Genomic DNA, 14,051 nt, shown 5'->3' on the forward strand with positions numbered 1-14,051 from the left:
GCATTCCTACCACTGTAGCCTGTCTGTACAGTTTCAAAACTCCAATTTCGACCTATCAACATAGCCCCTCTTGACAAGGCTAAACCCTCCAAAAAATTAACTCAGCAATTTTTTCACAAACTCTTATTTGAGTTTCACCTCCTGGCCCATCTAGAACTCAACAAACATATAAACGACTGGTATTTTTTACCCGAGAATATGCAAGTAACTAAACAATTAAACAAATGTCAGAGACGATATAAGGCATTTTTTGCATTTTGAATGTTTCATCCTAAAGATAAATCATTGTTTTTGTCATTGAATTGTGCCTGTTTCTAAACCACACAGGTCCTAGGTGCCCAGCCGTCGTTCTATATTTGTTATCTTAATAAAATATAAAATCTTATGAAATCATTGATCATACACGAAATTCCTGGCATGTGATGCATGATGTGTACTTGGTATTGGTATTCATACAAGGGAGACTCAAGGATCACCGGGGACCTGGGGTAATGATAGTAACAAAAAGAACAATGGGCCCTATTGATAGCATTTACAATGCAAAGAACCAAATAGCATTTTAATTGGTCGAGAAAAAAAATCAAGGAATTCAAAAACACACACAATGGCCAATGAACATTGGTGCAAACAAACATGCTCTATGCTCTCTTTTGAAGTAATACACTGAAGTGATAAAACATGCCCAACAAGTGTAACAGTGGAACAAGCTGAGAGGAGTTGGCCTAACTTTAGGGCGGACGACCTCGAATCTGGGGAACTGGGTTCGAGTCTCAGCAAAGACGCAGAACATCCTGTGATTCTGGGCAAATTGCTTAATCTCCCCGTGCCTAACAAAAAGGAATGTGTCCTCATGTAATGCAACTGGTGCTATGTAAGGCGCTCTGATACCTGATTTGGGTCAAGTTTGCGGTATACAAAACTCCAAAACAGAAAACAAAAAAGAATAGCATGACCCATCTCAAAAATACAGTCTGATAGAGTCTGTGTTTTGTTTTACACTCATCTGTGTTTTGATCCCATTGTAAATGATGGGATCATCATCAGGATTCAAAATAATATAATACGCCTTAGAGAGATATTTCAATGAATGGGATGCACTAGAGGGATTTCAGGAGTCCCAGGGTTGGGGGGGGGGTATGGTCAATCCCAATCGAGACAATGCCTGGGTTGGCATGGGTGATAATGAAGCAGGTGAAATAACAAAGGGGGTCATTACAATGGTGGAGGGATTGCCACCGCCTGCCCGGAGGTGGCGGTCCCTTCGCCATCTCCATGCCCATTTCCACCGCCAGATCAGGATGGCGGGGGGAATCGGTCCGCAAGCGTGGCGGACACAAAGACTACCCTCCACTCTTCCGCCACATGGAATCGTAACGATTGCCTGGCAGAGCGGATAAGGCCTTGGATATGGGGGCGGTGCCTCGAAGGCACTGCCAGCCCGATCAATATGCTGGCTGGCATCAGCCAGCCAGGCTGGCTTTGGGCGGCTCGTTATGGGCCCTCTCTGTGGGGGTGGGGGGAGGGGTCAGTTGTGCACTGGGCCATTTCCATGCACAAGGTGGCAGGCACCTGATGGTGCCTGCCACCTTGTGCTGGGAAATGCACAACATGGCCATTTGACATTGCAGCGGGTGCTGTTGCCAGCAGCACCCGCCACAATGTTAAATTGCCAAATGTGACCACCTTGGTGGCGGTCGCATCATTATCAGGGGTGAGGGACCGCCGCATGACAGGCGGGGGGTGTCCCGTTACCGCTAGTCCGCCCGCCATCCAATTGACCCCCTTAGTCCCTAATTCAGGAGGACAGCAGGGTAATTCTCCAAGGAGGCGCGCTTCAGTAGAAGCTCCGTGCCTGGGACAGGAGTCTCGGGAAGAATCACTGTAGGACTACAGTCTGCCTTGAGTATTTGCATGGTATTGTACATACACTCCCCAACATTATTCAGTAGCCACCTATGTGGTTCTGGAAAGGGTTCAGTGATGTATTACTAAGTTTAACTGTTCTAGTTTCTACTTATGAATGAAACTAACATCGCAAAAACACCCACTTTTAAAAGAGCCACTTTGAAATTGTAGAGGATTCCATTTTGACCTTAAATGTGTGTATATGTTATGTTATGTTAGTCGCACTTGTAGAGCACACGGTTACCCTGGGGTGTCCTGGCGCGAAGCACTGCCTACTAGGGATAGTGAAGGAGTGTAGTTACAGGGAAAAAAGCCAAGTTTTCAACCCCTTCCTAAAGGAGAGGAGATCCGGGGCATTCCTGAGATGAAAGGGGAGATTGTTCCAAGCCCTGGAGGCGCAGGTGATAAAACCCCTGCCTCCCCAGTTAACTTTTTTTAATGCGGGAACTACAACTTGTTTAGCTCCTGCTGAACATAACATTCTTCCAGGGACATACCACTGAATGTTATGCCTCAGGAAATCAGGTCCTACTCCATTTATGGCCTTAAATACGGTACAGAGTGCTTTGAAGTGTACTCTTTGTTTGACCGGGAGCCAATGTAGCTGCCTAAGTTCCTTCTTAACGGAAACAAATTTTGGAGTACCTGACAGCAGTCTGGCCGCTGCATTTTAGACAAGTTGCAGCCTGTTAATTTGTTGTTTTTGAGCGTTAAGATATATTCCATTGCAGTAATCAAGATGTGACATTATAAGGGCTGTGACCACTGTCTTGAGGCTATTTTCAGTGAAGAAAAACTTGATTTTTCTTATAATTCTGAGTGCCAGAAAGCAGGCCAAAGTCACCATACTTATTTGGTCACCCATAGCGAGCTTGTTGTCCACTAGCACCCGACGTTCTATGCTTTCCTAGTGGGTGAGGGACAGGGTCCCAGGTCATCTGGCCACCAATCAGGTGTCCAGACAAGCAGATTGTTCCCAAACTTTAAGACCTCGGTTTTGCTAGAGTTTAATTTTAAACAGTTGGAGGACATCCATCCAGAGATGGCACACATGCAGTCGTGGAAACGGGCCCCTGTTTCTTTTTCTGCCCCCTCAGTCAATGACAACACTATTTGGGTGTCATCAGCATAGGAGGTGAGTTGGGAGCCAAAGGATCTTATGACTTCTGCCAGGGGTGCCACGTAGATATTAAAGAGCTTCGGGCTAAGCGACGAGCCCTGTGGCACCCCACAAGGAAGGGAAAATGGTTTCGACGTATTACTATATAAATCCTTCGTTTGCAATCTCTCTCATAGAAATGAGCGTAAGAGTTTCCATGCTCGTCCTTTTATTCCAGCGTTAGACAACCGGTCCATTGTGATGACCATGTCGAAGGCCGCGGACAAATCCAGCAGGTTCAATATTGCATTACCTCCCTTGTCTAGGGCCTCTCTGATTTCTTCAGTAGATTTAATTAAAGCCAGCTCAGTGCTATGATCCGCTCTAAACCCATATTGGGACATGTCAAGAGTGTTATTAGACTGAAGGAACGCACTGAGTTGGAGATTCATCGCTTTTTCCAAAATTTTTGTGGGAAGTGGAAGCCGTGAAATTGGCCTGTAGTTATTAGGGTCTTTTGGATTCAGGGTCTGTTTCTTCAGCTAAAGATGGCATTCAGAAGGGGTGTAAGTGCTGACCCAATAACTTCTGGAATGTGTTTCATAACCAGCGCTGGGCAGGGATCTGTGGCAGCTCCAGAACAAATGGAGTTCAAAAGTTTGATAGTTTCTGGGATCTCAAGGGGGTCAAATTGTTCTAAGACCGGTAGAGGGCAGGGACTATCTGGTCCTTCCAAATGCGGCTGCACTTTTACCTTCTCATCATCTAAAGTAAATGAGGAGAAAATAATTTCTATTTTTTGTTTAAAGAAGTCGGCTAATTTGTTAAAGAGTTCAGGACTGCTTAAACTCTTAGGGACATTAGGAGTAGCAAGTTTTTTTATTGTTTTAAAGAGTTTTTCGAGTTGGATTTGGCTAGTGCGATTTGTTTCGTGAAAATGTTTCTTTTTGGTTTCTAGTAGTAGTGTTTTGTGTATGGTAATGCTGTGTCTGTACGATTCCTTGTCAGCACTGGCATATCCTCTCCGCCAAGACCTTTCTAATTGTTTACAAGTCAATTTCTTGGCTTTTCATTCCTCAGAGTACCAGGGTGCTGAAGGTTGCGCCCGTTTAGGGGTCCATTTTTTAACCAAGGCTGAAGTGTTACAAGTTGTTTCTAGCCATTGCGTGTAGGTTAAGGTACCCTCTTCCACTCTTGGGGGCAAAGGGCGCATTGATCGCCTTAAGGTTTCTCCTAATTTCTTAATGTCAACATTTCCCCACGCCCTGGTTTCAATTTCCCTGGTTGGCTTTACCCTGGTTGAATGGCCCATGGGTGTCTTCAGTTCAAACTGAATGGCATAGTGATCGGACCACAGCAAGGGGAGGACTGTAGTACAGACTAGATCTTGATTATTGGTATAAATCCCATCCAGGGTATGCCTTTTTCATGAGTCGGGACCTTCACCAACTGCTTAAGGTCTCCAGCACCCATAGTTTGCTCTAGTCGGGCGGTAAATGGATCCACGGCGACCTCCATATGGAAATTAAAATCACCCAGCACCATGTAAGAGTCTAGGCAGAGCCCTTCCTTGAGCAAGGTAAAAAGCCCCACAAGTAAGCACCAATAAATGTAGTTTAAAGGTTTTTAAAAGCGTTTTTGTGGCAAATAACAACCCCACCTGGCGAGCATTCAACACAGCTTTGCCCAAGCAGGCAGCGCTGCGCGTCCGCGTCAGCCTGCTTCCTTAATAGCCTAGCGTTCAACCACTAGACCGCAACCCAACAAGATGGTGGCCCCTCTGGTTCCTTCTGCCTCCCTCCCTCCACTTAGTGCAAAAAGTGTCAAATTTCAGCAAAAAGTAAAGTAAGTAAAAAGCCCTGCAAGTAAGCAACAATAAAAGTAGTTAAAAGGTTTTTAAAAGCGTTTTTGTGGCAAGTAACAACCCCACCTGGCGAGCATTCAACACAGCTTCGCCCAAGCAGCCAGCGCTGTGCGTCCGCATCAGCGTGCTTCCTAAATAGCCTAGCGTTCAACCACTAGACCGCTCCCAACAAGATTGCGGCCCCTCTGGTTCCTTCCGCCTCCCTCCCTCCACTTTGTGCAAAAAGCGTCAAATTTCAGAAGCAAGTAAAGTAAGCAAAAAGCCCCACAAGTAAGCAACAATGAAAGTTAATATGGCACTTTGCATTAGCTAGAAGCTTTAAACAAGCCACCAAAATTAAAAATGTCAACACATTAAAATGTAAAAATGTTCTTTATTAATAGCATTGCAAATTAAGCCGTGGAGCAGATAAATGAGCAAAGACATGAGTGTATTACATGAATCGAGCACTTTCTCGAAGTACTTATTAAAAATATTTCTCGTTCCATGATCTGTGCCTGCCAGGCATTTTATTATCATGTAGCATTTATTAAGCATACACAGTGGAAGCTCGTGCCAGGCCAAGTCAGAGATACACTATGTGACACCAAACAGTTTCTCAGGAAATAAGACACATAAAGGAAATAACATATGGCACAAAATCCTTCAGAGCTCCCTGCCTCTTAGTCTGTGATTGATATTTGGGGTATGGGTGAAGCTTTTATCGTACTGGAGGAACTAGTAGATGTGTAATCATTTTATATTTCGTGAAGTCTTGATAATATATTCACACTAAGAAAGTTTGCTCTTCAAAATCTCTTTTTTGGGGGAGGGCCTGAATTTTCCGTCCAGGATTCTAATATCATTTGCAAAATATCAAGAGACAATATTTCTATATCTAACTCCACATACATGTACCTTGACGATACTTACACCTTGAAGGTACGCACATGTGGAGTTAAGAAGAGCAGATCTATGCTTCCCTCTGTGCACTTACCTTTCAATGTTTTGCCCCTCGTTATTTTATCCCGGATAGCAATGTACCACAATATTCTTGTACTCGGTATCCAAGAGTGCATTTGTGGAAACTTTTCTCCCTTAAGATTTTTCAGCATTATAACTCAAAGCGCTGTTTCACCTCTCCTGTTGAGTAAAACACTAAACTTGCTGGGGCAGATTTGCAAGCCCCTTGCACCACTTGGGAAAAGTGGCGCAAAAGTGACGCAAGGGGCTTGTAAATCTGCCCCGCTGTGTTTTGTTCGCACAATTAAATTATATCTTTGCAACCTTCAGACGTTTTACTGTACTTCCCGACATCCCCAAAAACTTCAGAATGTGTGCGGAAGGGAAGACATACACCTTTGCACACTCTTAATTAATAGTGAGGCACGCAAATTAGTGTCTTTACATTGCGCGTGCCTAAAGTGTCTGGTGATGTTTTGTTTATGAATCCCAAAGCGTCAAAACATGAACATTTTAGATAAAGTGGTCAAGTATCTTTCAAAGGTGTTGAGAAGACACCAGTATGAACCTCTGCCTCATTTGTGAGTTCTAAGTCGTGTCGTTCACATGGCAGTCACACATCTTCAGTAATAGGATATCTTTAGTCATCTTTACAGTGACACTGTCTTTTGACTTAAAATTACTCAGAGTTTTATCTTGCAATTTTATGAGTTATAAAGTGTCATTCATTACAGAAAATTACATACCCATACTTTCAGCCTTGATTCTGGGGTGAAATCCCTGGATGGACTGATTTTCATTGCAATACATATTTTTATATGATGGATAATATTCTCATTTCTTAAAAGTAGTGCATAACATCAAAGACTGAAAGAATAGAGACTTCAAAAATAGAGTCATAAACAATATTGACCATGTGTAAATATCTACCTATAAACATTTAGTTTTTCCTCTAAATAGGCCAGGATGCAAGTATGGCTATATTTATAAATGTAAAACTGGGAAAAATTGAGCTGTTATTTGACAATCTATATTTTTAGGTTTATATTTCTCAAGTGACATGTCTCTAACTTAAGTAGCAACTGTCAGCACCCTCTCTCCAATTTTACATAGCGATTTTAAGATTTTATTATACATTATTTGCACGTTTGCTATGCACTGGACACCAATATCTACTTGTGCACGATTGCCTGACAATGATAACATGGTTCAGTCATGAAAGTATGCCCTCATCTTGTTAGCCAAACCAATTATGTGCTCATGAACATGATGGGACTCGCTATTTTTCCTCAGGGGGGCCTGTGATGTCAGCAGTGGCGGCCTCCTCAGCTATTTTGCATATGTTGGAATTGCGTTGAACTTTTGCGTAGCCATTTTCGGCCCATTCTGTCCCCCAACTGTAAGTTATAAGATTAATAATGTTAGTAACACATTACAAGGCTATTACTATTACAGAAAAACTCTAACAATAATCATAAAATAAAATATTTAAAATGTTTTAAAGATATACTGGTATTGTAATCCTTCATTGAACTTTGATTCCTCTCTGTTACTCCATTCAACTTAGATTTCGAGCCTGGTTTTTTATTTTCTATCAGTTCTATAAGCACTGCTGGTAGTTTGCTCTAATTTGATAAGACAAATTGATGGCAATGTAGTGTCTGATCAATGTTACTCTGCTTTACAGAAAAGACCACAGTTTCTTTGTGGCAAAATTGTTGAGAATTATAACAGGAAAATAGCATACAGGTATTCAGAACTTCTGCAAAATTAGTGGTGACAAAATGAACCATTCTGTATAATTCCAAAAAAAAGCATGGCATTGATCTATCTCTTGTGGACCTACTTTAAATACCTTGCTGTAGACAGATGTAGATCTGCCAAGTATAGTACAATCCAGTGGACCTCAAAATGCTGGCATAAGTAAGAGGAAGAGGCAGTGTTAGACCTGTCATCCTTGGTGTGGTTTTCTCCCAGTCCTTTGCCTTCACCCCTCCTGTTTGCTAAGTTTTGTTTTTGTTGTCATTAGGTTTCTGTGCACTCTACCACTGCTAACCAGTGCTAAAGTGCTTGTGGTCTCTCCCTTAAACATGGTAAAACTGGCCTATAACTGATTTCCACACTTAAACTAATGGTAAGACCCTTGTAAAGTGATACTACTTCTATCCAGGCCTTGTAAATTAAATGCTACTAGTAGGCTTGTAGTACTTATTATGCCAATTCAACCTTGCAAATTAAACCGTTTGTCAGACCTAAGATTTCCCTTTTAATACATATAGGTCACCCTTAAAGTGGGCCTATAAACAACCCATAAGGCAGGGTGCAGTGTATTTAAAAAGTAGGATATGTGTTATACATGTCCTGGTAATAGCAAAACTATCAAATTTGTTTTTCACTACTGTAAGGCCAATCCCTCCCACTGGATAACACTGGGTTACCTTATTACAGTTGATTAGTGGTAACCTTTGATTGAGAACAGATACGAATGGCAAGTTTGGACTCAAATGGATTGTAAATTAAAACCATTTCATATTCAATGGTCAAGTCACAATCCTGAAAATGCCAGTTTTAGAAAGTTGGCATTTTCTTGTCCCAACCATTTGGTGCCTGCAGATGGTGTCCTGGGTCACATAACTTAATAGCTTAGCCTTTGTGTATTGCTCCCAGACAGTCAGACAAAGTGGGTCCAGGTCCTGTCAGGATAGGCCATCCTACCAGGATGGTGAGTAGGCTGAAGCTGTTCCCTGCTTCACTTACATTTCATATTCTTTCCTCCAGAAGACTCACAAAGGCACTTGACACTCGTCTTCTGTCACCCCAGACTTCTTGGAGCATTGGCAGGGGAAGGGGAGAACTCTGGAGTACCAAATGTGGTGTGAGGAGGTGTGAGCCAGTGCTATAAGCTATTGTTAGTTGGTGCATCTTCCTTATTACTGTTCTGTCCCTTGCTGCTCAGCCATGAATGATGTCATTTGGAATGTTGAATGTGTGGGACTGGAGGAGATGGCAGTTGGAAGAGATGGGCTGAGCAGCAGGGAGGCTGCTCCTGGTGGGGCTTTACAGGGGCTTTTCATGGGCTTTACATGAGCATTACATGGACTTTGTGACTTAACCAATAAACCTACAACTTGTTCTACATGACCTGTCTACGAGACATCTTTCATTATAACAGCCAGGTTGTCACCCAACTTCAAAGGCTGGCTTAAATATTAGACCTCCTGAACCACCTCATCTTCAGTGCACCCCTGTACCTGTGGAAGATTCAGAAGACGGACTGCTTGCTGCCCTGCTGCCCTGCAGCTGGAAGGAGTACCTTGCTGCTCTGCTGACTGGAGGAGGATTGTGCCTGTTCCTGCAGAGTGACTCCAAGGGCTAGTTGGCTGGCCTCCTGTGTGAGCTCTAGGGACATAACAAGCTCCAGAGACCTAGAACCCTGCACCTTGCGTCTGCTTGGAATGAAACCTACCTAACTCTCCAAGTGATGACCCCAGGTCCTGGGCCCTTGGAAGTGGTGTTAGAGATGCTGTCCCTGAGGAATCCTAATCATTGGTAAGAAAATCCAGCAAAAAGTGCCAGAAGAACCGACAGAAGACTAGGATCTACCAGCCATCTGATCCGCCCAAGGTGCATTGTCGGTAAACAAAGCAAATCCTGTTCATCTGGACCTCTGAGCAATGGTTTACGACCTCCTGGATCCCTCTTCAGCTATGACTTGCAGCTTTGTCCAGCTGGAGGTTTTTGACTTCCAAAAATAGGTCTAGGCCTGAAGGTAAAACTTTTCACCAGACTCGACGGTGACAGGCTCCCCATTGAAGACAGCATGCTCCTTGGCATGAAAATCCAGCTTTTCATGCCCAAAGCTGTTTCTTGCCATTGTCAACGGGCTTCACTGAGACTTAGCCCATTGGCTCCCTGACAATGATGATGCCTCCTCGGATACAGCCTGCTGCTTTGCCCCGCTGAACTCTACATTCTACTGGACTTTTATCTCAAACTGTGGTTAAGTCCAAACGTAAGACATAAGCCAAAACCGGACCATCCATCTCTTGTATCCGACCTGCTCTCCATTGTGGTCGGCCTTAACTTTTACTTGCCCTGATCTCGCGAGACCAGATATCCACGGCTGACGCTTTGCTCATTTATGTGCTATTCTTCACTTATAAATTTATAAATTCATAACTCTGGTTCTACCAATTGGATTTATTTCAATTTGGTGTCATTCTATTTATTAAAAGTTTGTCTATTTTTTTAAATTGGTTTGGGATTATTCTTGTGTTGTCACTTTATTACTGTTTGTGTGCTGCATAAATACTTAACACACTGCCTCTAATGTAAGCCTCACTGCTAATGTGCCAAGCTACCAGAGAGTTAAGCACAGGTTTATTTAGTTACTTTTGTGGTTCACGTGGACAAGGATTGTGGTTGTTTCTTGAGAAGGATTCTCACCCCATAACTAAAAGCCAAATTTGCAGGAAAACAATTAACTATAAAGACAATCAGGCTTTTCAAAGCCTTCCTGAAGGGATGACATAATAGAACGTCTCAAAGCAATACAGAGGCTCAGGATGGTACTGCCCACCTGCAGTCACCTCTGGACTTTCGTGCTCTGTACTATTAGGAAAAACGGATTCTTTGACCCCTAGATGCTGCTGGATTAAATTAGACACTCTGGACCTCCATCAACAAAGTGCTAGACCATGTAGTCACCTGTGATCAAGCAAAGCGGTTGAAACTGTACTCTGGCCTTTAATGGCAGCCGGTGTAAAGAGTAATACTCAGCTGCTCTTCTTCAGGCTGAAAAACCAGACAGACTGTGGCAGGAAGGTACTGATTTATGTCCCATGTGATAAACTGCATACAATGCATGGATTTCAATGGCAAAGCCCATCAGCTGGTTGGTGGGCTACTCCATTGCTCGTTATCGCCCTAGGCAACAAAAATCCTAGTACATGGAAATTGAGGTAAGAAAAGATTTCAGCTATGGGTCACCAACATTTATCTTTTGCCTGTTTTTCAAACATTGAAACCTCCTTTCAGGTTTTTTGTGCACCAGCTCATGCAACAGATGCACCACCCAGTCAGTGCTGCGAATGTAAGCACACTCCTGTCTATTAGAAACCTATTACAAAGTGGAGCAGGGGCTTTACTAGAGACTGTTCCAGCAAAGCAATCATTTTGATCCAAGGGGCAAAGGATTTAAGTTCTACAAAAGCTTACCTGTTCTTGATTATCCAAAAATCTTCGTCATCTTCGGTTCCATAACCGACAATAATGATGGCATGGTTTACTTCCTCTGCACAGTCTCCATCAAATATTCCTATGAAAAATATGCTACAACGTTAGAAGTGCTCTAAACCCCAAAATTCAAATTATCCTCCAAATATGCAAACCCTTTGTTTGCAAAATCTTCGCAATGTATACTAAATGATCATTATATGGGTTAATTTGTTTTCTTACAATTGGGTACACATGCAGACATCTGGTCAGTGAGTAGCAGTGCAGATTCATTATAGCATAATACTAAGTCAATAACAAAAAAAGGCACGAATGTCCACCAAAAACTCCTTCCCCTCTACCCAGACCCCAAGAAATATGTTATTGCTAATATATGCAAAGTGAGAGGCCATGTCCCTGTAAAAAGCACTAAGAAATTTAAGGGATTCTCACTTGGTCAACTGAGCAGGGTCTTTAAAATGAAATGGAAGATTCATAGGAAATGAGGAGAGCGTAGTTCTTGTATTCCTGTGAGATCATTCTAAAAAGCAGGGGCCAGTATGTCTTATATACCTTAAGTCTGTGCTTTAGAGATAATGTAATTTTTTTCCATGGCGAGGTTTCCCACAATTGCAGCAAACAGCCTTTAAGTTTCAGGGCTGTATGCTTCTCTAGTAGAGTAAAATGACTTCTTAGCTCGTATGGTAGTGATCGTTAGTTGTTTCCATCTCAGGGATCTAAAGGATCTATTACCAGGAAATGACAGGCCCAGGGAAACTACTCCAGGATCCCTCAGAATCTAAACTCCAAAAGCCTAGTCTAACTTGTTGAGAACCTTCTCTCAATATCTATGTAAGTTGGGACAATTCCACAGTAGCTGCATTAGCCATTAGCGCCACATGCCACTTGTCTGGGTTTGATTATTCTAATTTAGATATTTGATCTGGGGTATTATACCAATATGTGAGGGTTTGTAATGGGTTTCTCTAAGATTCACATCCTGAGCAGAGATGGTGCTTTGTTATATAAGTGTTCCCAAGTGTTTGGGAGACATATCCCCACCAAGCTCCCCGTCCCACTGGTTCTGTCCATGTGTTTTCTCAGTCGAAGCTGGGCCCAATAATAGTTTATGAAGGACCAATATTACCTTGCAATCATGAATCCAATCCTACAGTAATTTGTTGAAGGATGTGAGTGGAGAATCTGTCCCCTTCTTCATTGAAGGGTGAAAATCCAGTGCCTTATCTGCAACTATGCAAACCTCACTGTTTCTAACAGGTGACAGTGCTTTTTAATGACTTAAAATTATTTTGTTTGACCATTCTAAAACAGAGCGCCTACCATAACGCATCTGTGCCCATCACCCGCATCTTCCAAACCTTGACAAAGTTTAGAACTGAGAGCACCACCATCATACCTTTTATTAAGTTGCATTTAATAGATGTCAGAAACTGGACATCAGAAAAAACAATAAATTACAATTTTAGACAGCAATGATAATTCCCAGAAAAAATTACCAGTGAAGCCGTACATTAACCTTACAAAGCATTCTTGGACAACCATCATCAGGGAGATTTGCCAATACATTGGCTTAAACTATCATAGTGTGCAATACTCACACATTTAGAATGTGTTTTGATGTTCAATTGTCCTAGTGAGTGGAAGGACCTTACTAGACCCTTACCTAGACCCAAGAAGCGAGCTATGCCTCAAAACACCTGATGAATGAAAGATATTCACAAACTGCAGAAGGAGGAGTTTCTAATCCCCAGCCCCCATTTTGTCATCCTTCCCTGAAACAGACCACAAGAGTGTATATACTCTGCTTTTTTATTTAGAGGTAACTGGTCCATAGCCAGCATGCTCCCTAAGCAAGAGCAAATGTGAGGCAGAGACCCTTGAATTCACAAACAAAGTAAACATTCCCTGCGATATATTAAAGTTATATGTTACAGCCATACCAATACTCGTGCAAGAGTCAACAACCCTCCTCCAGTCCCAAAAACAATGTGCATAATTCCCATCAACTATTCACAAAAGAACCCAATTTTTAGATGATACTACAATGAAGGACAGATAATCAAGAAATGAAATAGTCCTCTAAATACTTTGGATGAGATTTCATTGTTTCATAGTGTCTGTGACCTACTATTACTCACACCTGTGCACTCATGACTACATTCTCCAGTCAATGACTTTCCTCCACCTGATCTCTGAGGCACCTATTCCCTGTGCCCTAATTCCCTGTGTTGTGGCAGTCGGTTTTCCTTCAGTCTATAATAATATCACCACCATCTCCTTGACTTCGATAATCGTTTTCTGCTCTGAAAATTAAAAGCAACCTTAGAAGATTTTCATCACTTCCCTCTTAACTAGTTGCAAACCTACTCTTTTTACATTCTGATCTCTTGTAGATCACTTGTCTTTTTTCCTTCAAACATCTCTTATTGTCTTCACATACTTTATCCCTATGAAAGAGATGTCCCTGGACTAGCATTCATCAAGACTCAACACTGCTGTCCATTTCAACATGCCCAATGTACCTAGGGGATGCGTAGATGCCTTAGTGTGTCTCACGTCAACACTTGGGAGAAACTCCTCCTTCTTCTGTGAAACTATTGTCCAGGGACAAATCATTCAGAAAATACTTCCTTTCAAAAATATCTTTCAAGAACTCACAGTTCCAATGGTCACGATACTGACACACCTCACTTTTGTTGAGCTTGAGAAAAGTCTGTCCGAATCACACTGTATTCATACTGTCCACACAAAGCAATATCCATTGTCAATTTATTCCAAGCCTTTTCCAGCACCGGCATTTGTATCTTATGGGTATCCATATACAATTATTAACAAGTATTTTAATCACCATACACATTACATTATCTTCAGCCATAGCTTGTATCCATTCTTCCACAAACTCACAAAAGGTGATGGGAGCAATTCTTGCAATTTGTCTAACCACTGTCAATTGCTCGGGGTAGCATTTCAACCCAATATTTTGCCCACCATGCCACCTCAGATTAT

The 14,051-nt window shown here is 42.3% G+C and overlaps 1 protein-coding gene across 1 annotated transcript in view; it reads right to left on the reverse strand.

The window, feature by feature from the left end:
* Nucleotides 1–5,221: 5,221 nt before the first annotated feature.
* The window catches only part of LOC146854120 (cathepsin S-like), a 45,457-nt gene continuing 36,627 nt past the window's right edge, over nucleotides 5,222–14,051 (reverse strand). The window contains exons 7-8 of the mRNA XM_085651896.1: nucleotides 11,028–11,127; nucleotides 5,222–7,207 (exon numbers count right to left, since the gene is read on the reverse strand). Of these exons, the coding sequence (XP_085508022.1) occupies nucleotides 7,090–7,207; nucleotides 11,028–11,127 (218 nt within the window). The 3' untranslated portion in view covers nucleotides 5,222–7,089. The remainder of the gene's footprint in view (nucleotides 7,208–11,027; nucleotides 11,128–14,051) is intronic.

The sequence above is a fragment of the Triturus cristatus genome, chromosome 4_1 (assembly GCF_964204655.1).
Source record: "Triturus cristatus chromosome 4_1, aTriCri1.1, whole genome shotgun sequence".
In the NCBI taxonomy this organism is placed as follows: domain Eukaryota; kingdom Metazoa; phylum Chordata; class Amphibia; order Caudata; family Salamandridae; genus Triturus; species Triturus cristatus.